We start from the raw sequence: 23,692 nt of genomic DNA, 5'->3' as shown, positions 1-23,692 counted from the left end.
AAAAGTGCTGACGACGCCACACACCAGGTGTGGTTAAACTTTTTTGCTCAGGAGCTAATACTGACATTGCGGAGCATCATCTCGGACCTTATTATTAATTGCTGACCTATATGGATTAGTGTGTTATGTGCCCTGCTATGGACTAGCTACAAGAAGGGCGCAATAAGTTGGCCGCTAACCTCCAAGTACTGATCATTAAGTCAGCACGATTCGGAAAACTTCATAACGACTGGTCTGTTTCAGATTTCTGCCACTGTCAGCGACTCCAGAGTTGTGACACTGTACTTGCTTGAAGGAGTGTTGTGTTCCCTTTGTGAGTGGGCGATAATTCTAACTGAGTCACGATCACAAATGCTTATCATAGTTTTTAATACGTGTCTGCTACATATAGTGTTGTATTACAATAATGGTTGGTTGGTTTGTGGGATTGAAGGGACCAGACTGCTAATGCTCCATGCTCTAAAGAAGTAGCACATTTTAAGATGAGCATCACTGTAATGAGCATTCACTAATCGACCTTACTCCTCTGCCTAAGTTTATACCACAGCAGCTGACCGGAGCCAGTCGTGCACGCCTATGAGTTGCCACTACTGGAAGAGAAACACCTCTAGCCCCACAGTGGCAGCAGTACTTACCCGTCTGCTCCTGCGGTAAGAGGCCAGCTTTACTTATAAGGGGACGTCCCCAGCAGTAGCGGTGCTATCGACTTGTTAGAACTACCTATACGGCGATGTAGATTACGGTCCCAAGTATCACACTGCAGCCATTCGCCCTGGAGGGCCCTTGTTTGCTAGTAATTGACGAAAAAATTTGCAATTTTGGGTAACAGACAGTAGCATTAAAAAGTTGCATTACACAGTCTGGTTGCTCTGTATAATGTATAGGACAACAGCTGCATATGCAGGAGGTTGTGGGTTCGAAACTCGACAGGTGAACAGTTTTCTTTTATTTTTAAATCTTTATCGAAATTATTTCAATCATTACTTTATTCAATAAATTTTTGTAAATGTATTTTTTTTATTTCTAATCCTTTGCCACATCATTTTAATCACCGACTGAACTTTTTCATTTGTTTCATTTTTTCGTTACATCATTCTTTTTCCAACCGGAATTTTTGTGAATATGTATTCAATTACATTTATCTATTATGGTATTAATTATTTCAAAATTCCAACCTATCAGTTAAAAACAAAAGACGAAATAATCTATTTGTATTTGAGTAATGGTGTATTTTTGCTACCAGATATATAATTTTTTTGCACGGTAAATGTCATACAAACATTTAAAACATAACATGAATACTTATCGCACTATGGACAAAATAAAGTAGATGAAAACTTAGTTGAAAGACGTGTTTATAAGCAAAATGAAGTTCCGGCAAAATAAGAAAGACACATAATAACGTAATAATGTTGACGAAAAAAACAGTGTGATGAAACAAAAGAAATTAAATCGAAATTAATACATAATATTAATTAAAACCACATGAAAACAGATTTCAAGTGGAGAAAGAATGATGGGAAGAAATTGAGAGCAAATGAAGAAGTTGGTATTATGATTAAAATTATGTAGCAAGGGAATGGAAGTAAAAGATTACATTGAAATCAGTTAACTGAATGAAAAAAGATGAACAAGACATTTTCATAAAGATTTTTAAATAAACTGTGCACCCACAATCTCTATCACGCAAAGGCGTCACTCTAACCATTATACCACACAACCAGACTAAACGACGCAACCTTTTTTAACACTATTACGTGTCACATGAAATTCCGACTTTTTTTTCGTCAGTTACTCGCAAACGAGTGCCAACCATGGTGAATGTCCGCAATATATGACACATGGGATCTTAACCGACATCACCGTAGAGATAGTTTCAAAAAGTCGATCGCACCGCTGCAGAATTCTCCTTGTTAGCGCAAATCCGAATTCACAAACTTCAATTAAATTAAGACCATATTAAAATAATAATGTCTAAGTATTTTTGTTTGTTACTGAGCAGGATAACTAAGAAGCTGGTACTTTTTGTCGATGATACAAGTATAGCTATCACACCCAACAGACAAGAATTAACTGGTGAAATTGTAAACGATGTTTTTCAGAAAATCATTAAGTGGTTCTCTGCAAATGGGCTCTCATTAAACTTTGACAAAACACAGTATATACAGTTACACACAGTAAATGGAATGACACCATTAATAAATATAGACTTCGATCAAAAATCGGTAGCTAAGGTAGAATATTAAAAATTTCTGGTGTATGCATTGACGAGGGGTTGAACTGGAAAAAACACACTGAGGATCTGCTGAAACGTTTGAGTTCAGCTACTTATGCTATTAGGGTCATTGCAAATTTTGGAGATATACATCTGAGTAAATTAGCTTACCACGTCTATTTTCATTCTCAGCTTTCGTATGGCATCATATTCAGGGATAACTCATCATTGAGTAAAAGAGTATTCATTGCACAAAAGCGTGTAATCAGAGTAATTGCTGGAGCTCATCCAAGATCATCCTGCAGACACTTATTTAAAGAGCTAGAGATCTTCACTGTAGCCTCACAATATATATATTCACTTATGAAATTTGTTATTAACAACCCGAACGAATTCAAAAGTAATAGCAGTGTACATGGCTACAACACTAGGAGAAAGGATGATCTTCACTACTCAAGGTTAAATCTAACTTTGGCTCAGAAGGGGGTAAATTATGCTGCCACAAAAGTCTTTGGTCACTTGCCTAATAGCATCAAAAGTCTGACAGATAGCCATATAGCATTTAAAAGGAAATTAAAAGAATTTCTTAATGGCAACTACTTCTACTCATTAGATGAATTTTTGGATATAGTAAGTAGGTAATTTCCCCAAACCCCACAAAACAAAAAAAATTAAAAATATTGAGCGTCATGTAATATTTTGTGAAATGTAATATCTTGTATAGACACCTTTTATTAACCTGACACGTTCCACATCATTACGAAGTGTCGTATTCATGATCTATGGAACAAGTAGTAATCTAATCTAGCTCTTAACGTTAATTATCGTTTTGGGATTCGGCTTCTAGCTGTTAGATGTATATTATTATAAAATACGCCTGATAACCGCGGGCAGCAGGGATACATGAGTCGGGCCGCAGCTTGACGACCACTGCCATAGACTATTTACATTCTATGGAGGTTACTGACCTCGGTTGTACGACGGCAACAGAACACTCATGCGGACGCGGCTGCCATGGACGCCATGCGGGCAGGTGCCACCTACCTGCCACCGGCGACAGCTTCCTCATCACGCACCACCGGCACTTCCACTAGAAACAGAAGGCCACACGTCACTCACTGTGCACAGGCAGCTGATACAGTTCAAGGCTGTACCTACTAAAACGGAACTGTAGTTCAGCACCAGTAATGGATCGATATCAACAGTTGGAGATCGATCGAAAGCCCATGTAGAGTTCTTGATGCGGAATTCAGCTGTGCCATATCTCATATAAGTTACGCAGTGTTATTCGTAGGTACCTCCAGGGTTTCAAAAGACGACCGCATGAAAACTACAAGGCATTCAGAAAACAGACACATATCAGTTGATAGAACATCTCTCGAAGTTTTGGAATCACATTGCAGGTGCTCAGTATTGTTACCGTTTGTGACGCAGCAAAGATCGATACGGTATTCAGACTCTTCACATACACGACCCAAAACATCATGGTTGATATCAGTGACCGCATTAATTATTCTTCCTAGCAACTCTTCCAAATTAGGTGACAATGGAGGCAGGAATAATCACGTGGAATTAAGTCAGTTGACAGTGAGGGCCAGTGGAGTAGAGGAGTTCGGCACTGAGATAGTCACAAACGTCTGAAAGAAAGTATGGTGGAGTACCGTCTTATTGTAAAACGTAATCCCCAATTCCTTGTTGTAATTGCGGCATAAGCCGTTGCTTTAGCATGTCCAGGTGCACGTAACCAGTCTTAGTTTTCACCGCAAGGAAAAATTTCTGGTAATCAATTGTAAATAGCAGCTACTTGAAGAAGATCTCAACAGAAGAGTTCCCAGTTGACCTTCCAGCAGAGTTATGGTGTTCCCATCATTGGAAGGCAGCTGAATGGTTAACAGAACTCTTCAATAAGATCACTGACGAGGGACAAACACCAAGTGGTTGGCAACAGAGCAACACCGTGCCTATCTTTAAGAAGAAGGGAAATCCCGCTGAGTACACCAACAACCGTCCAATTCGACTTCTCTGCCACGCCATGAAAATCTTTGAGCCTGTTCTGGACCAAAGGATCCGTGAGATCACACAGATTTCCAGAAACCAAGCTGGATTTGTGAAGGACTGTGGCACAACTGATGCGATTCATGCTGCAAGACTCTTAGTCGAGAAACACCATGAGAAAGTCAAGCCGCTGCGTCTAGCATTCCTGGATCTCGAAAAGGCCTTTGATCGGGTGCCACACAGTCTCATCTAGCTAGCACTTCGACTATCCAATGATTTGCCCATCACTGTGGGCGTCCATCAAGCTTGTGCATTATCACCACTTCTGTTCATTCTCGTAATGGACACCATGGCAGATGATCTGCACCGGCCATTACCATGGACCTTTATGCGGACGATGTGATACTGGCAGCAAAAAAAAAAGCTTTATGTGCAGAGCCAAACTCAAAACTGGAGTGACCAGTTGGCGCAACATGGTTTGCGCCTTAATTTGAAGAAAACCGAGTACATGGCATCAGACAGACATGAAATCGTAACCATCACGATTAATGGTAAAGATCTGACTCGTGTGAAGTTTAAGTACCTTGGTTCCACGATCACTGTTGGCGGCCGACTCACGGAAGAGGACACTTCTATTCAAGCTGTGGGCCTGTGAGGTATCGTCTCAGTTGTGCGACTGGATTCGTGATTTCCTGTCAGGAAGGTCGCAGTTCGAAGTAATAGACGGAAAATCATCGAGTAAAACTGAAGTGATATCAGGTGTTCCCCAGGGAAGCGTCCTGGGACCTCTGCTGTTCCTGATCTATATAAATGACCTGGGTGACAATCTGAGCAGTTCTCTTAGGTTGTTCGCAGATGATGCTGTAATTTACCGTCTAGTAAGGTCATCCGAAGACCAGAATCAGTTGCAAAGCTATTTAGAAAAGATTGCTGTGTGGTGTGGCAGGTGGCAGTTGACGCTAAATAACGAAAAGTGTGAGGTGATCCAAATGAGTTCCAAAAGATTACTCGATTGGTCGATAAATAGTACAATTCTCAAGGCTGTCAATTCAACTAAGTACCTGGGTGTAAAAATTACAAACAACTTTAGTTGGAAAGACCACATAGATAATATTGTGGGGAAGGCGAGCCAAAGGTTGCGTTTCATTGGCAGGACACTTAGAAGATTCAAAAAGTCCACTAAAGAGACAGCTTACCCTACACTCGTTCGTCCTCTGTTACAATATTGCTTCGCGGTGTGGGATCCTTACGAGGTGGGATTGACGGAGGACATCGAAAGGGTGCAAAAAAGGGCAGCTCGTTTTGTATTATCACGTAATAGGGGAGAGAGTGTGGCAGATATGAGACGCGAGTTGGGATGGAAGTCATTAAAGCAAAGACGTTTTTCGTCGCGGCGAGATCTATTTACGAAATTTCAATCACCAACTTTCTCTTCCGAATGCGAAAATATTTTGTTGAGCCCAACCTACATAGGTAGGAATGATCATCAAAATAAAATAAGAGAAATCAGAGCTCGAACAGAAAGGTTTAGGTGTTCGTTTTTCGCGCGGGCTGTTCGGGAGTGGAATGGTAGAGAGATAGTATGATTGTGGTTCGATGAACCCTCTGCCAAGCACTTAAATGTGATTTGCAGAGTAATCATTTAGATGTAGATGTAGAACTCAGGCAGCCTGGATGAGGTGGCGAACAACAACCGTAGTCACTTGCGACTGCAGGATGAAAGATAATTTAAAATAAAAAATCCACTGTCATCCGACCAGTCGCATTGTATGGTTGTGAGTGCTGGTCGACCACAGTTTAGACAGAACTCCGCCTAAGTATAATGGAAACGAAGATAATGGAAACGAAGATGCTAAGGTGGACAGCAGGCCTCACTAGGTTAGATCACATTTCCAATGACAGCATTAGGAAACAGCTTGCTGTTGCACCGATCCAAGACATGTGAGAGTCGTCTTCGATGGTTTGGGGAATGTTTTACGTGCCGGTGATGACTATTGCCAAGGCGGGTTACACACAAAGTCTTCGGCAGAAGACCCAAAGGACGACCTAAGCAACATTGGCCTGATACGATTCATAAAGACCTTAAATGCCTGAACATCCATCCAGATAAAGCCGGTGATAGAGTGAAATGGAGACAACGGACCCATGTAGCGGACCCCGCATACACGAGTGACAAACGCTGAAGGAAATGAAGAAATGGGACAGCACCCGGACATGAAGAACTTGAAAAAATTGAAACCAACTGCTGTATTTTAATTCAATCGTCGTTTATTCATAACGTGCTACCAGTTTCGATGCGAAAAAGTGTCGTCTTCAGGTCCCAAGGATAGTCTGCCATAACGTACAAACCACATTGACGAATACCAACTGAGTCTTCAAATGGAAGCGATACAGCCTATTAAGCATGTTACGTCAGCATGTCCAAGCAAGTCGAGTGCAGCGGAGCAAAAATACACTAGATTCCGTAACTACCAATAACAAGCCGACAAATGATCAGACGGCAGTTGTCCGCTGCGCTCGACTTACTTGGCTGCAGATGCTGACGTAACATGCTTAATAGGTTGTACTGCTTCCATTTGAAGGCTCCGTTGATCTTCGTCAATGTGTTTCGTACGCTGATGGCAGATTACTCTTGGGGCCTGATGATGACGCTTTTTCGCACCGAAACTGGTAGCACGTTTTCTATAAACGACGATTGAATTACAATGCAACTGTTGGTTTCAATTTTCATTATTCAGGTGCAAAAAAAAGAAAAAAAAGGATAAAGGTCCATAAACTTTTCAAGAGGACAGGATACGAAAGGCGCTAACTTTAGTTGAATCACTAATGTCTTCTACAATAGCGTGTAGCTATTCTGAGCCCCAGATAAGTATGTTATGAGGATTCACCTTTTTGAGACACAAGGAACGTTGCTTCGTCACTGAAAACCAATTTCTGTGAAAAAGTATTTTGCGCCAGTTGCCGCAGAAAGTCATTTCAAAAGTTGAAAAGCTCGTTATTCCGAGTAGTCAGCGCATATGACAACTGCAGCCGATATTGTTTTACAGGCACTCATCTGAGCGGAATGCGCCAGACAGCTCTCTGCTCGCACTTGTCATCGGTTTCTTTAGGCTCCTGGTGAATGATTCTCACATACATTTCACTTTCTCTGCTAGCAGTCCCTCCTGGCCTGTTCTCTTCACACTGCATAAGCAGGCAGTCTCACGGAATGTGTCGTGCCACCACTGATTGTTTTGTCTGCTAGAACTTTCACCTGATGTTTGGTACGAAATTATAACGGAAACGTCATGATTCACACATATTTAGCGAATTCAAGGAGACAAACAGCAAGCGTCGCTCCATTATACACGATATTTCGACATGTCAGCCTCCTAATGGTGGGCTCTACAACTACACAACTGCACGTATTGCGAATTAAAAGTTGGTGAGATGGTCTTTCCATTAACAAGTGTCATTTTTCTGTAAGTCTTAATTTATCCGCCGTCTCTTCTGAAACCCCAGAAGATAAACTTACTTATGAATAACCCTATACAGAGAAAATTCTGTTTACTCGATCGATGCTCAGTCCAAAGACGTTTGTTAGCAATGTGTAAGACCATGTTTTGGTGTCATTACAACGTTTAATCTTTATGAAAAAATCTGCACCGGCCTTTGATATACAGGGTGAGTCACTAACTATTGCCACCTAAAATAACTCCGAAAGTATGGTAGTAGCTGAAAAGTTTGTGCGACAAATGTTGTATGGGACAACGAGGGCCATAATATGACGTTAGTTTTTTGTTGCTAGGTGGGGTAGCGTCAGAGATATGAAGGTCAACTTTGTTTTCTTAAATCGGGTGCTATAGTTCGGTACGTATTTTCTGATAGCACCTATCGAGACGAATCCAGTGATCTGTAACAGTAAGGTCTTTGAAGGTCAACGAAGGTCAAAAAGGTGGCATGAACGTCCGTTCACAGAAGGTGTTCGAAGTGATGACTATTGTATCAGTGCAGTGCTGCAATCTTCTTATCATGGATTGAGTGGTATTCCTTTTCACTTTGGCACTTATGGAAGGACACGCGCCGGCCGCGGTGGTCTCGCGGTTCTAGGCGCGCAGTCCGGAACCGTGGGACTGCTACGGTCGCAGGTTCGAATCCTGCCTCGGGCATGGATGTGTGTGATGTCCTTAGGTTAGTTAGGTTTAAGTAGTTCTAAGTTCTAGGGGACTGATAACCACAGCAGTTGAGTCCCATAGTGCTCAGAGCCATTTTTTGAAGGACACGCTCTGACAATCCTCTCGTATATCGTGCAAATAATAAATAATCGCCGAATACGGCGTATCCATGTGCCACTGACATTTAAACACCATTCGACGATTTCGCAATACAACACTAATAGAAATGTTAAGACTAGTATCGTCGAATCAAGCGAATGTGAATGATGTATTCCTCCGAAGAACAAGTCGATATTCTTCTCATTTACGGAGAATGCCAACGAAATTCAGTGAGAACTAGAGACTTAGACGCTGAAAGATATCCTCAACATACTAAACCTACACGTCGTAAATTTATATATGTGTATGATAAATTGAGAACAACTGGATCTTTAACTCATCGGAAACATATCCGGCAAGGGGAAAGTTACTAACGAGGAAATGGAAATTGGTTATCTTACTATTGTGCTTCGCGATCCTTGTTTTGTTCAAATGGCTCTGAGCACTATGGGACTCAACTGCTGTGGTCATAAGTCCCCTAGAACTTAGAACTACTTAAACCTAACTAACCTAAGGACAGCACACAACACCCAGCCATCACGAGGCAGAGAAAATCCCTGACCCCGCCGGGAATCGAACCCGGGAACCCGGGATCCTTGTTTTAGTTCGCGTCAAATCGCAAGGGAATCTGGCATGAGCCAGAGTAGTGTTGTTCGTGTTCTGCATCGCCATAAATATCATCCTTACCATATCAGTCTCTACCAAGAATTAACTGATGCGGATTGTATGCATCGCATTGAATTCTGCCGATGGGCCCAACTTCAGATTCAGAGGGCTGACACATTTATTAATCTGATTTTATTTACTGACGAGGCAACTTTCACGAACTATGGAAATGTTAATTTGCATAACGTGCATTATTGGGCAACTGAAAATCGACGTTGACTGCGGCAAGTTGCATACCAAAAACCGTGGTCGGTGAATGTATGGTGTGGAATTCTGAGGATAGAATTATAGGCCCCTATTTCATCGAAGGAAATCTTAATGGTAGGAAGTACACCACATTCCTGCAAGAAACTTTAGGTCTGTTATTGGAAGAAATACCTCTATGAACAAGAAACAGAATGTGGTATCAACATGATGGGTGTCTGGCACGTATTTCGCTGATGGCTAGAAATGAGTTGCAGAGACAATTCCCAAATCGTTGGATTGGACGCGGAGGACATGTGTCGTGGCTGGCTCATTCGCCAGATTTGTAGCCTCTGGATTTTTTTCTTCTGGGGATTCGTAAAAGATATTGTTTATAAAGACGTTCCAACTACACCTGAAGATATGCGAGAGAGAATTTTGAGAGCATGTGCTTCGATAAGCGCCGATGTGATAAGGAATTCCACTCAGTCCATGATAAGGAGATTGCAGCACTGCATTGATACCAATGGTCATCACTTCGAACACCTTCTGTAAATGGACGTTCATGCCACCTTTGTAACCTTCGTTGACCTTCAAAGACATTCGTCTCAATAACCACTATCAGACAATAAGTACCAAACTGTAGCATCCCATTTAAAAAAACAAAGATGACCTTCATATCTCTGACGCGACCCCACCTATCAACAAAAAAACCAACGTCATATTATGGTCCCCATTGTCCCATGCAACTTTTGTCCCACGAACTTTTCAGCTCCTATTATAGTTTCGAAGTTCTTCTTGGTGGCAAAAGTTAGCGACTCACCCTGTACATAGGGTGTTCCCGTAAGAGCGTCTAAAAATGTAACAGGACGTACAGAATGCTCCACTGAACAATTTGAGACAAGGAACCTGGAATCAGAGAAACCTACTTAAGGGCATATGGAAGTAAACTTGTCTACCACATGGCCAAGCATTACTGTTTTCCAGCTTATTTACAACTAACATGTGCACAAGCTTACACTTACTGTGTTGTTTATTTAAATGTACATTCTTTAATTCCTGCAATGAAACTAGGACAAGGCTGATTACTAGGAAGTCATGATGCAAGTTTTGTTTATTTTACTTGTCCATAAGAGGGCTCTGTTGTAGTGCATTTACATTGTCCGTGACAGAACGTGCTATGAATCAACGACAGACGCGGTCATTACTCTGTGCTATTCAGAGACATTTCCAGGGGCAGATGTGGATTCTGACCACAATCTATTGGTTATGAACTGCAGATTGAAACTGAAGAAATTGCAAAAAGGTGGGAATTTAAAGAGTTGGGACCTGGATAAACTGAAAGAACCAGAGGTTGTAGAGAGTTTCAGGGAGAGCATAAGGGAACAATTGACAGGAATGGGGGAAAGAAATACAGTAGAAGAAGAATGGGTAGCTCTGAGGGATGAAGTAGTGAAGGCAGCAGACGATCAAGTAGGTAAAAAGACGAGGGCTAATAGAAATCCTTGGGTAACAGAAGAAATATTGAATTTAATTGATGAAAGGAGAAAATATAAAAATGCAGTAAATGAAGCAGGCAAAAAGGAATACAAAAGTCTCAAAAATGAGATCGACAGGAAGTACAAAATGGCTAAGCAGGGATGGCTAGAGGACAAATGTAAGGATGTAGAGGCTTATCTCACTAGGGGTAAGATAGACACTGCCTACAGGAAAATTAAAAAGACCTTTGGAGAGTAGCGAACCACTTGTATGAATATCAAGAACTCAGATGGAAACCCAGTTCTAAGCAAAGAAGGGAAGGCAGAAAGGTGGAAGGAGTATATAGAGGGTTTATACAAGGGTGATGTGCTTGAGGACAATATTATGGAAATGGAAGAGGATGTAGAAGAAGACGAAATGGGAGATAAGATACTGCGTGAAGAGTTTGACAGAGCACTGAAAGACCTGAGTCGAAACAAGGCCCCGGGAGTAGAAAACATTCTATTAGAACTACTGACGGCCTTGGGAGAGCCAGTCATGACAAAACTCTACCATCTGGTGAGCAAGATGTATGAGACAGGCGAAATACCCTCAGGCGTCAAGAAGAATATAATAATTCCAATCCCAAAGAAAGCAGCTGTTGACAGATGTGAAAATTACCGAACTATCAGTTTAATAAGTCACAGCTGCAAAATACTAACGCGAATTCTTTACAGACGAATGGAAAAACTGGTAGAAGCGGACCTCGGGGAAGATCAGTTTGGATTCCGTAGAAATGTTGGAACACGTGAGGCAATACTAACCTTACGACTTATCTTAGAAGACAGATTAAGAAAAGGCAAACCTACGTTTCTAGCATTTGTAGACTTAGAGAAAGCTTTTGACAATGTTAACTGGAATACTCTCTTTCAAATTCTGAAGGTGGTAGGGGTAAAATACAGGGAGCGAAAGGCTATTTACAGTTTGTACAGAAACCAGATGGCAGTTATAAGAGTCGAGGGGCATGAAAGGGAAGCAGTGGTTGGGAAAGGAGTGAGACAGGGTTTTAGCCTCTCCCCGATGTTATTCAATCTGTATATTGAGCAAGCAGTAAAGGAAGCAAAAGAAAAATTCGGAGTAGATATTAAAATTCATGGAGAAGAAGTAAAAACATTGAGGTTCGCCGATGACATTGTAATTCTGTCAGAGACAGCAAAGGACTTGGAAGAGCAGTGGAACGGAATGGACAGTGTCTTGAAAGGAGGATATAAGATGAACATCAACAAAAGCAAAACAAGGATAATGGAATGTAGTCAAATTAAATCGGGTGATGCTGAGGGAATTAGATTAGGAAATGAGACACTTAAAGTAGTAAAGGAGTTTTGCTATTTAGGGAGTAAAATAACTAATGATGGTCGAAGTAGAGAGGATATAAAATGTAGACTGGCAATGGTAAGGAAAGCGTTTCTGAAGAAGAGAAATTTGTTAACATCGAGTATAGACTTAAGTGTCAGGAAGTCGTTTCTGAAAGTATTTGTATGGAGTGTAGCCATGTACGGAAGTGAAACATGGACGATAAATAGTTTGGACAAGAAGAGAATAGAAGCTTTCGAAATGTGGTGCTACAGAAGAATGCTGAAGATTAGATGGGTAGATCACATAACTAATGAGGAGGTGTTGAATAGGATTGGGGAGAAGAGAAGTTTGTGGCACAACTTGACTATAAGAAGGGATCGGTTGGTAGGACATGTTTTGAGGCATCAAGGGATCACAAATTTATCATTGGAGGGCAGCGTGGAGGGTAAAAATCGTAGAGGGAGACCAAGAGATGAATACACTAAGCATATTCAGTAGGATGTAGGTTGCAGTAGGTACTGGGAGATGAAGAAGCTTGCACAGGATAGAGTAGCATGGAGAGCTGCATCAACCCAGTCTCAGGACTGAAGACCACAACAACAACAACAACAACAACAACAACAGCACAATACGATGGAGCAGTATCGGTACAGTTTCGCAGAACTCACTGACATGCAGAGCTCTCGCTGCTGGAAGGTTATACAGGGAACGATTTTCTAACAGGCATCATACGTCACGACGAGTGTGTCTTTCTCTCGATCGACGAGGGAGATTGGTTTATTGGAAAGAAGAAACAAGGGACCTGGCAACATGACGAGCACTCGCACATCCGATTTTGAAGAGGAGACCCTGGTACATGCTGTGGCGGATCCCACTACAAGTGCTCGTCGTATTGCTACTGAAATGGGGGCTGCACATACTACCGTGTGGCGAGTACTTCACGAACAACAGTTACACACATATCACCTCCACAACGAGCCCATGCAATGCTTGTGAGGAACTTTGCACCAAGGGTTGCACTCAGTCAGTGGTTGCTCCAGCAATGGATTGATCGGCCAGATTTCCTCCAAATCGTGCTGTTTACTGCCGAGGTCTCATTTGATCGTGATGATATTTCGAACAGCAGGAATAGTCGAAAATTCCTGTCGGATTAAAAGTGTGCGCCGGACCGAGACTCGAACTCGGGACCTTTGCATTTCACCGGCAAGTGGCCTACCAACTGAGCTACCCAGGCACGACTCACGGCCCGTCCTCACAGCTCTAATTCCGCCAGTACCTCGTCTCCTACCTTCCAAACTTCGCAGAAGCTCTCCTGCAAGAGAAGTTTGGAATGTAGGAGACGAGGTACTGGCGGAATTAGAGATGTGAGGACGGGTCGTGAGTCGTGCTTGGGTAGCTCAGTTGGTAGAGCACTTGCCCGCGAAAGGCAAAGGTCCCGAGTTCGAGTCTCGTTCCGGCACACAGTTTTAATCTGCCAGGAAGTTTCATACAAGCACACTCCCCTGAAGAGTGAAAATTTCATTCTGGAAGCAGGAATAGTCATGTGTGGGATGAGGAAAACCCTCACGCTCTAGTAGAGTCACACCATCAAGTACGTTTTGCTATGAGTATCTGTGCCGGCACTGTAGGCGACATTCTCGTTGGGCCATATCTTCTACCTGTCCGTCTGAACGGCCACCTGTGCTTGAGATTCGTGCAAAAATTTCTGCCGAGTTACTGGAGAACGTATCCGTGGCTGTTCGTGAGAGGCTGTGGATAAAACATGACGGTGCACCGTCTCACTTCAGTGTGGATGTCTGCAACCATCACAATGCTTTGTTTCCTGGTTGCTGGACTGGAAACGGAGCTCCTATTCCGTGGCCTGCGATATTTCCGGACCTGAATCCCTTGATTATTTCCTATGGGGATATCTAAAGTCACCTCTGTGTCAGATCTCAGTGGACAAGGAAATGGAATTAGTTGCCGGAATTGTAGCTGTCTGCGATGTGATTCGAAACACACCAGGGATATTTGTCCGACTGAATCAGAATCCTGTTCGCCGATGTCATGCTTCCATTGAGGCTGATGGTCGTCAGTTTCTGTAGATTTTGTAAGAAACAGTACAAATAGTGCATTCATTGTGTCAATGATGGTGTTTTGCAGTTAACTATAATTAATGTATAAAAGTACACAGTAATGCGATTTCATTCCTATTATCTTCTTAAGCTGGCTTCTCCGACCCCCAGGTTCCCTACCTCAAATTATTCAGTGGAGCGTCCTCTAGGTCTTAAATTTTTGCACTCTCTTAGGGAGAAACACTATACAAGATGAAATTCGTTTCCATTCTTCCTGAAGCTGCGTTTAGACGACCTGGTACACCGTCCTGGTGCACTACTGACACTCTCGTTGGTTTCAAAACTTTTGGACCAGAGCGAGAAGTTCGAGAGGTCAATCCAGCAAATCCAGATTTTCTTCGACTACGGTGCAATGTTGCGCCCGCTGGTTGGGCGTGCGGTCTAACGCACGGCTTTCCGGACTGGGAAGGAGCGCCTGGTCCCCGGCACGAGTCCGCCCGGCGGATTTGTGTCGAGGTCCGGTGAGCCGGCCAGTCTGTGGATGGTTTTTAGGCGGTTTTCAATCTGCCTCGGCAAATGCGGACTGGTTCCCCTTATTCCGCCTCAGTTACACTATGACGGCGAATGCTCCGCAAACAAGTTCTCCACGTACGCGTACACCACCATTACTCTACCACGCATACTTGGGGTTACACTCGTCTGGTGTGAGACGTTCCCAGGGGGATCCACTGGGAGCCGAACCGCACAATAACCCTGGGTTCGGTGTGGGGCGACGGAGGGGTGAAGTGGACTGCGGCAGTCGTCGTGGGGTAGCGGACCACTGCGGCTGCGACGGGGACGGAGCAAAAAAAAATGGTTCAAATGGCTCTGAGCAGTATGGGACTTAACATCTATGGTCATCAGTCCCCTAGAACTTAGAACTACTTAAACCTAACTAACCTAAGGACATCATACAACACCCAGTCATCATGAGGCAGAGAAAATCCCTGACCCCGGCGGGAATCGAACCCGGGCGTGGGAAGCGAGAACGCTACCTCACGACCACGAGCTGCGGACAGGGGACGGAGCCTCTCCGTCGTTTCTAGGTCCCCGGTTAACCTAACATAACCTAACCTAACTAACGATGCTTTGTACACTGGATCAGTCCGCAGCTCGTGGTCGTGCGGTAGCGTTCTCGCTTCCCACGCCCGGGTTCCCGGGTTCGATTCCCGGCGGGGTCAGGGATTTTCTCTGCCTCGTGATGACTGGGTGTTGTGTGCTGTCCTTAGGTTAGTTAGGTTTAAGTAGTTCTAAGTTCTAGGGGACTGATGACCATAGCTGTTAAGTCCCATAATGCTCAGAACCATTTGAACCATACACTGGATCAATTATCCTGCTGATACACAAAATGGCTTCATAACGAACTGTTCTTGCTGAGTGATAAGCATTCGATTTTGTTTAAAATGTTTTCAGTAATGGCTGGAATATTTAACTGGAATAACAGCGCCCCATCGTTCCATCACTTTTGCCGAACTCGCAGGATTGGAAACTTGTTGTCACTGTGTCATCTGACCGGTCTGCCCCCTCCTTGCCCATTAACAACAGGTGTTGATAACACATCCGAGCTAGCATAAGATAACGCGTATCTCGGGCTGCGTATCTTGCCACATCTGGACAAGCACGAAGTGCGGTGATGTTGGTCATTTGCAGCACGAACGTTCGGCGAGTAATGGAGCACCCAGGGACATAGTAGGCATATCGCGAAAGAAGGCCAGTGTACACTCGATATATCTATCGGGAGGACTCGTTATAAACGTGAAGTAAACTCTGCCGGCGGCTATCGAACGCAATGGACGCAAGCGGCTGCAAGTCGTGGCTCATGTCGGCACGAATGACGCCTGACGCTTGGATTCTGAGGCCGTCCTCAGTTCCTTTAGACGGCTGGCCGCACTGGCAAAAGTATTTAGCATCGCACGCGGGTTGCAAGCACGGATCACTGTTCGCAGCATCGTACCAGAATAGATCGCGATCTCCTCGTCTGAAGCCGAGTGGAAAGTCTAAACTAGAGGCTCAGACGGGCCCTCCGGCTATCTTTGATTCAGTTGAGGAGCCGAACACTTAAAACAAGCTATCATATATGCTATATGGTTCAGTGAAGTACTTCTGTTAACACAAATGCATCGGTGACTGGTTTTAATATGTTCGGATTCAACTCTAAACTGAAGGTCCCCTTTCTCTGGTAGGATTACTGGGGCAGGTTAATAGCACGTAGATCGCCGAAATGTCGTGATATTGAAAGAACTTGTAGACAGCCGGCTGAACATCCCTCTTGTGGGACTAACCACCATTCCATAAGAATGTACTCTTATCTCAGACCTGTCTCTGGACTGATGTGTTCCTCTGTGATCGCGGTTTTCATATGTCGTTCGTGTACATTGTTTTCAGTATATGTGCGGCCACATCTAAATTCTACCACTCGATTATTAATTGTTGGGAATGAGGGTGCAGAATTTTTATAAACCTTCAGCAACTCTGAAGCATTTCTGTAGGCGGCAAAGATATACCGGGTGATTAAAAAGTCAGTATAAATTTGAAAACTGAGGTAAAAGTTGACACACATGCTTGGAATGACATGGGGTTTTATTAGGACCAAAAGAATACAAAAGTTCAAAAAACATCCGACAGATGGCGCTTCATCTCATCAGAATAGCAATAATTAACATAACAAAGTAAGACAAAGCAAAGATGATGTTCTTCACAGGAAATGCTCAATATGTCCTCCATCATTCCTCAACAATAGCGGTAGTAGAGGAATAATGTTGTAAACAGCGCTGTAAAGCATGTCCGGAGTTATGGTGAGGCATTGGCGTCGGATGTCGTCTTTCAGCATCTCTAGAGATGTCGGTCGATCACGATACACTTGCGACTTCGGGTAACCCCAAAGCAAATAATCGCACGGACTAAGGTCTGGGGACCTGGGAGGCCAAGCATGACGAAAGTGGCGGCTGAGCACACAGTCATTACCATACGACGAGCGCAAGAGATCTTTCACGCGTCTAGCAATATGGGGTGGTTCTAATAAAATCCCATGTCATTCCAAGCATGTGTGTCAATTTTTATCTCTCATTCTACATTATTCCATGGTTTATTAAGTTTTCAAATTTATATTGACTTTTTGATATACACACACTGGGGGGTCCATTGATCGTGACCGGACCAAATATCTCACGAAATAAGCGTCAAACAAAAAATTACAAAGAACGAAACTTGTCTAGCTTGAAGGGGGAAACCAGATGGAGCTATGGTTGCCCCGCTAGATGGCGCTGCCATAGGTCAAACAGATCTCAACTGCGATTTTTAAAATAGGAACCCCCAATTCTTGTTACATATTCGTGTAGTACGTAAAGAAATATGAATGTTTTAGTTGGACCACTTTTTTCGCTTTGTGATAGATGGCGCTGTAATAGTCACAAACATATGGCTCGCAATTTTAGACGAACAGTTGGTAACGAGTAGGTTTTTTAAATTAACATACAGAACTTAGGTACGTTTGGACATTTTATTTCGGTTGTTCCAATGTGATACATGTACCTTTGTGAACTTATCATTTCTGAGAACGCATGCTGTTACAGCGTGATTACCTGTAAATACTACATTAATGCAATAAATGCTCAAAATGATGTCCGTCAACCTCAATGCATTTGGCAATACGTGTAACGACATTCCTCTCAACAGCGAGTAGTTCGCCTTTCGTAATGTGCGCACATGCATTGACAATGCGCTGACGCATGTTGTCAGGCGTTGTCGGTGGATCACGATGGCAAATATCCTTCAACTTTCGCCACAGAAAGAAATCCGAGGACGTCAGATCAGGTGAACATGCGGAAATATGCTATTCAATACCGCTTCAACAGCACGCGAGCTATGTGCCGGACATCCATCGTGTTGGAAATACATCGCCATTCTGTCATGCAGTGAAACATCTTGTAGTAACATCGGTAGAACATTACGTAGGAAATCAGCATACATTGCACCATTTAGATTGCCATCGATAAAATGGGGGCCAATTATCCTTCCTCCCATAATGCCGCACCATACATTGACCCGCCAAGGTCGTTGATGAACCATTTATCGCAGCCATCGTGGATTTTCCGTTGCCCAATAGTGCATATTATGCCGTTACCGCTGTTGGTGGATGACGCTTCGTCGCTAAATAGAACGCGTATGCAAAAAATCTGTCATCGTCCCGTAATTTTTCTTGTGCCCAGTAGCAGAACTGTACACGACGTTCAAAGTCGTCGCCATGCAATTCCTGGTGCATAGAAATATGGTACGGGTGCAATCGATGTTGATGTAGCATTCTCAACACCGACGTTTTAGAGATTCCCGATTCTCGCGCAGTTTGTCTGCTACTGATGTGCGGATTAGCCGCGACAGCAGCTAAAACACCTATTTGGGCATCATCATTTGTTGCAGGTCGTGGTTGACGTTTCACATGTGGCTGAACACTTCCTGCTTCCTTAAATAACGTAATTATCCGGCGAACGGTCATGACACTTGGATGATGTCGTCCAGGATAACGAGCAGCATACATAGCATACTCCCGTTGGGCATTTTGATCACAATAGCCATACATCAACACGATATCTTCCTTTTCCGCAATTGGTAAACGGTCCATTTTAACACGGGTAATATATCACGAAGCAAATACCGTCCGCACTGGAGGAATGTTACGTGATACCATGTACTTATACGTGTGTGACTATTACAGCGCCATCTATCACAAAGCGAAAAAATGGTCCAACTAAAACATTCATATTTCTTTACGTACTACAGGAATACGTAATAAAAATGTGTGTTCCTATTTTTGTAAAAAAACACAGTTGATATCCGTTTGACCTACGGCAGCGCCATCTAGCGGGCCACCCATAGCGCTATCTTGTTTCCCCCTTCAAGCTAGACGAGTTTCGTTCTTTGCAGTTTTTTCGTTTGATGCTTATTTGTGAGATATTTGGCCCGGTCACTATCAATGGACCACCCTGTAGATAGGGAAAATTATGACAGGCAGTATCCCTGTCAATCGAAAGATACACAGCACTCGTCACTCGTACTAAAAGTAATTCCGGGTACCTCCTTGGCACGTGAGCTCTGTTAATGTTCAACATGTACCAGATGGTATAAATGCCGTCTTTGTGGCAAGCTGTAAATATTTTAAGAGTGGAAATGAGAAACGTTCTAAGTGCCAAATCCGAGATTTGTCAGAAGACTGAAAAAAAAAACAATGTATCTCACAACTTTGAAATATGGAAAGATCTTGACGGCATAATTCAAAATTTCCTCGTCGGAGAGAAGCTGTGGGATAAAGTGTGCAAAGGAATTGACGATTGCAAATGTGTACATATTGAGATAATTATCCATGTTAGTGATCCATATACAGAATTTTCAATATAATACTTATGTTTAAAACAAATTTTAGCAAAAGGCTCGCAAAAGTGAGCGCACAGACTGAATACAATACAGAGCTCCTATAGGCATATATGACAGTACCGTTGTCTATTCGAAGAGAAGAAGTGCAGAACTGACTGTAGCGATCAAGCTATATAAGAAGTAAACGGAGGCCTCTACCATGGATGTATTTCTCCATCAAGTAATGGGACACTGTGTCTCTGTCTGTATATACCTGTCTTATATCCAAGAAATTCAGAAGATTTTCGGTTACCCCTGAATTATGCCTGTAACCACATCACCGCAAAACATGTAATTAGAAAATAAATGCTTTATTATGAGCGTTCTAGGTGGTATACCAGGAAACTGACTGGTTCTAAGAGTCAATAAGAAAGTTTTTACAAAATAATATTTGCAAAGAAGGAAACAGTAACCAGCAATTCTTAATAATGGTATTTATGTACACATATAGTGCCGTTATCGGTCTCGAACTAACAGATTGTTCACGTTTTTATTAAATTTGTTGTTTACATTCCTTGGCTTTTAATTTTCTAGCAGCTAATATAAACAGCAAAAAAATGCAATATAAACGTGAACAGCCTACTGAAGGTGAATCTGTCAGCTGGAAATAGTCAACACCGCTATTTGAGTAAATACGAGGAGCGTTCAATAAGTAATACAACACTTTTTTTCTGGAACAGTTTGGTTTTATTCAAGGTTCCAGTACGCCAAATTATTCCTCACTGTTTTAGCTACAAAACTATATTTTTCAACGTAATCTCCGTTCAGTGTGAAGGCCTTACGCCACCTTATTTGGAGGGCCCGTGTGGCCGCATGGTATCACTTTTCTGGTGGAGTTCTGAGCCAACGTTTTGCTTCATCGAAAACCTTCCGATCATCCACATACTACTTGCCGCCGAGTGCATATTTCATTAGGCCAAACAGATGGAAGTCGGATGGTGCGAGATCTGGACTGTAGGGTGGATGAGGAAAACAGTCCAATGAAGTTTTGTGAGCTCGTCTCGGGAGCGCGGACTAGTATGAGGTCCTGCGCCATCATCGAGAAGGAAAGTTCGTCTGCATTTTTTGGCGATGAAGACGCTGAAGTTGTTCCTTCACTTACTTGAGGGTAGCACAATACACTTCTGAGTTGATTGTTACACAGTGAGGGAGGACATCAAACAGAGTAACCTAATCAGAGTCCCAGAAGATCATTGCCATGACCTTACCAGCCGAGGTCGCAGCTTTGAACGTTTTCTTCGGAGGAGAGGTAGCGTGGTGCCACTCCATGTATTACCGTTTTGTTTCTGGTTTTAAGTGATGGACCCATGTCTCTTGACCTGTGACAATGTTCGAGAAAAATTGTCAGATCAACCTCGTAATGCGGGAGCACTTCCACACAGATGGTTCTTCGTTGCTCTTTACGATCTTCTGTTAGTGGGCGAGGAACCCTTCGGACACACACCTTTGAGGAACCTACACTGGTGGACGAGTGTGTCAGCACTATCGAGGGACACGTCTAGTTGTGCAGCGAGGTGTTTGTTTGCGATCCGCCGATCGCCTCGAATGAGTGTGTCTGTACGTCCCAACGTTGCAGGAGTCACAGCTGTGTGCGGCCGGTTGGCACGCGCAAGATCGGACGGGTTTGCGATAATGACGGACGCCTCGCCGAACGACTCTCCGTGCTTTTGTTCATTGCCAGGTCTCTGCAGAGATTCTGCAAGCGCCTATGAATATAGTACGATGGTATGGTTTTCCGCCAACAGAAACTCAGTGACAGTTTTCAGCTTGAAATGCGTCTCCATTACAGAAATTATTCAGAAGGCTATGTATTGTGCCGCCACTCATCGGAACTCCATGAAACTACAGGGTATGAAGGGGTGGGGGATACTCCACGATTCCCTCAACAAATCCAGCATTTTTTCTACCGGAAAAAAAGTGTTGCATTATCTGATGAATGACCTTCATAAATAGCATTTTAACTGTGGGTCGTTGTTGGTTTCTTCACGACAAGAATCAAGTTGTATTTTGTACACAGCCACAGTCTCAAAAAACGTCAGTTCTCGACAAAATTAAAGGAAGAAAGTTTTTGTTCCAAGAAATACCAACACGGAGGCAATAAGTTTTGTTTGTGAGCCAAGGAGATTCTTCTGATATCTGAAGACTACTCGTATATCTTCCACATGAATGAAAATAGAAACTTCACGTGTATTTGAATTTACGCATCGAAACTAAAAGTTTACCTCGGAGCCGGTTGGAGGATGCCCGTTCGTGTTGTTGTTGGCTGGGCTCTCGCTGATGCAGCTCGCTCCCTCCCTCCAACGTGCGTCTAGATGGCGATAATACAGCAACAATGGGCATTCTGCCTTCTCCGTTTCAATAGATGCAATTCGTCAAAACGGTGCGGAGTGATTTTCGTCGAGAATGCAGCCCTGCACCTCCTACAGTTCACAGCATTCGACGATAGCAAAGTCAGTTTCAAGACACTGGCCGTTTATGTGAGTGAAATGCTACAGGCCGCTCCTGTGTGCTCCTTCAAGGCGCATTGAATAACGTGCACATAGCCCAGCTAGGTGTTATCGCGACCCAAGTGAGAGTTGGCTATTCCTCGTTTGTGTGTGTGTGTGTGTGTGTGTGTGTGTGTGTGTGTGTGTGTGTGTGTGTGTTACAACTTACACAGTATTCGATTGCTGAAAGCCCTTCATGCTCGTGATAAGCAACATCTTTTAGAGGTTTACGAATTCATTGACTGAGAGAGAACAGTTTCCTTTCTCGATTAGTTTTCAGTGATGAGGCAACGTTCCATTTGAGTGATGTGCCGCGACATAAGAATATGGGCAACACATCTGTCACATACACGGTCCAGCCAGATTATTGTGACCGCCTGTCAAAAGCCTAGTAACCACCTTTCGCACACGTGCAGGAAGAGAGTCGGTGAAGTTGTGGAATATACCGACAGGAACGTGGAGCCATGCCGACTCCAATAACGTGCCCAGCTGCGCTAGGTTTCTCGGTTGAGTATCCATGGCGCGAACAGTCCGATCGAGATGGTCCCACCAATTCTATATTGGGGTTCAATCCGGGGACAGTGGTGGCCAGGGGAGTACGGTAAATTAATACTGGTGCTCTTCGAAACACGCACATACACTGCGATCTGGTTGAAGCGTTGCATTGTCTTGCTGGTAGATGCCATAGCTCAAAGGAAGGAACATCTATGTTTTGGTTGTCTTCTTAGGTTAAACAACCATGACGATTGACTTATATTCGCAATCTAAACTGCAGGCGTGGGTGGACATAGTCCCCAAGGATAGATACACGCTTGCGTTGACCCATTGTGCCTTTCAGAATATCGAGATCACCCAGGGAATGCTACGAAAACATACCCGAGACCACAACGCTTCTTCCCCCGGCCGGGGAACGATTGTTGCAGGGTGTTCGGTTTCAGACGTTTCACGCCGTACTCGCCAACGGCCATCTGTCCAGTGGAGCATAAAACGTGATTCATCTGAAAACGTCACCTGTCGCCATTCAGTGAACGTCCAGTTGCGCTATGGCGTGCAAATTCTAGCTTTCGTGGCCGAAGAACAGCAGTCAACGCGAGTGCACGAACCAAGCGGCTGCTGCGGGGCCCATACGCAGCAACATTCACTGAACGGTCGTTAATTAGACAGTGTCGGTAGCTTCCTTGACTCATCTGGGCGGTCAGTTCCTCAACAGATGCACGTCAATTCGCCCGTACATATCTCCGCAGCCGCCATTCAACCCTTTGATCTGTGGCTCGTATGCACCACTGTTGCCTCGGCGCCGGTTTGGAATAGCGCCATTTTGACATGCACGGTATGCTTCAACCACGGCAGCACGCGAACAGTTTACAAAAGTGGCAGTTTTGGAAATCTTCCACCCTTGGCGTGAAAGCCGATGATCATTCCCTTTCGGATGTCAGATAAATCGTTCCTTTTCCTCAATGAGACAACAACTGTGCTGCATATCCGCGTCCTCCGCCGTGCTTTAAATAGCCTCCACCCCACCGACATGCTTTAAATAGCTTCCACTGCTAGTGGTGCCATCTGACGTCTGCGAGTGGTTTT

General features: G+C 43.6%; 1 protein-coding gene across 1 annotated transcript in view; it reads right to left on the bottom strand.

The window, feature by feature from the left end:
• The window catches only part of LOC126234740 (uncharacterized), a 342,861-nt gene that overhangs the window by 317,219 nt on the left and 1,950 nt on the right, over positions 1 to 23,692 (bottom strand). Inside the window, exon 2 of the mRNA XM_049943486.1 lies at positions 3,260 to 3,305. Within this exon, the coding sequence (XP_049799443.1) occupies positions 3,260 to 3,305 (46 nt within the window). The remainder of the gene's footprint in view (positions 1 to 3,259; positions 3,306 to 23,692) is intronic.

Source organism: Schistocerca nitens, chromosome 2 (assembly GCF_023898315.1).
Source record: "Schistocerca nitens isolate TAMUIC-IGC-003100 chromosome 2, iqSchNite1.1, whole genome shotgun sequence".
Classification (NCBI taxonomy): Eukaryota; Metazoa; Arthropoda; class Insecta; order Orthoptera; family Acrididae; genus Schistocerca; species Schistocerca nitens.
The sequence above is the reverse complement of the archived record's forward strand: the minus strand, read 5'-3'. Positions and strand labels throughout refer to the sequence as shown.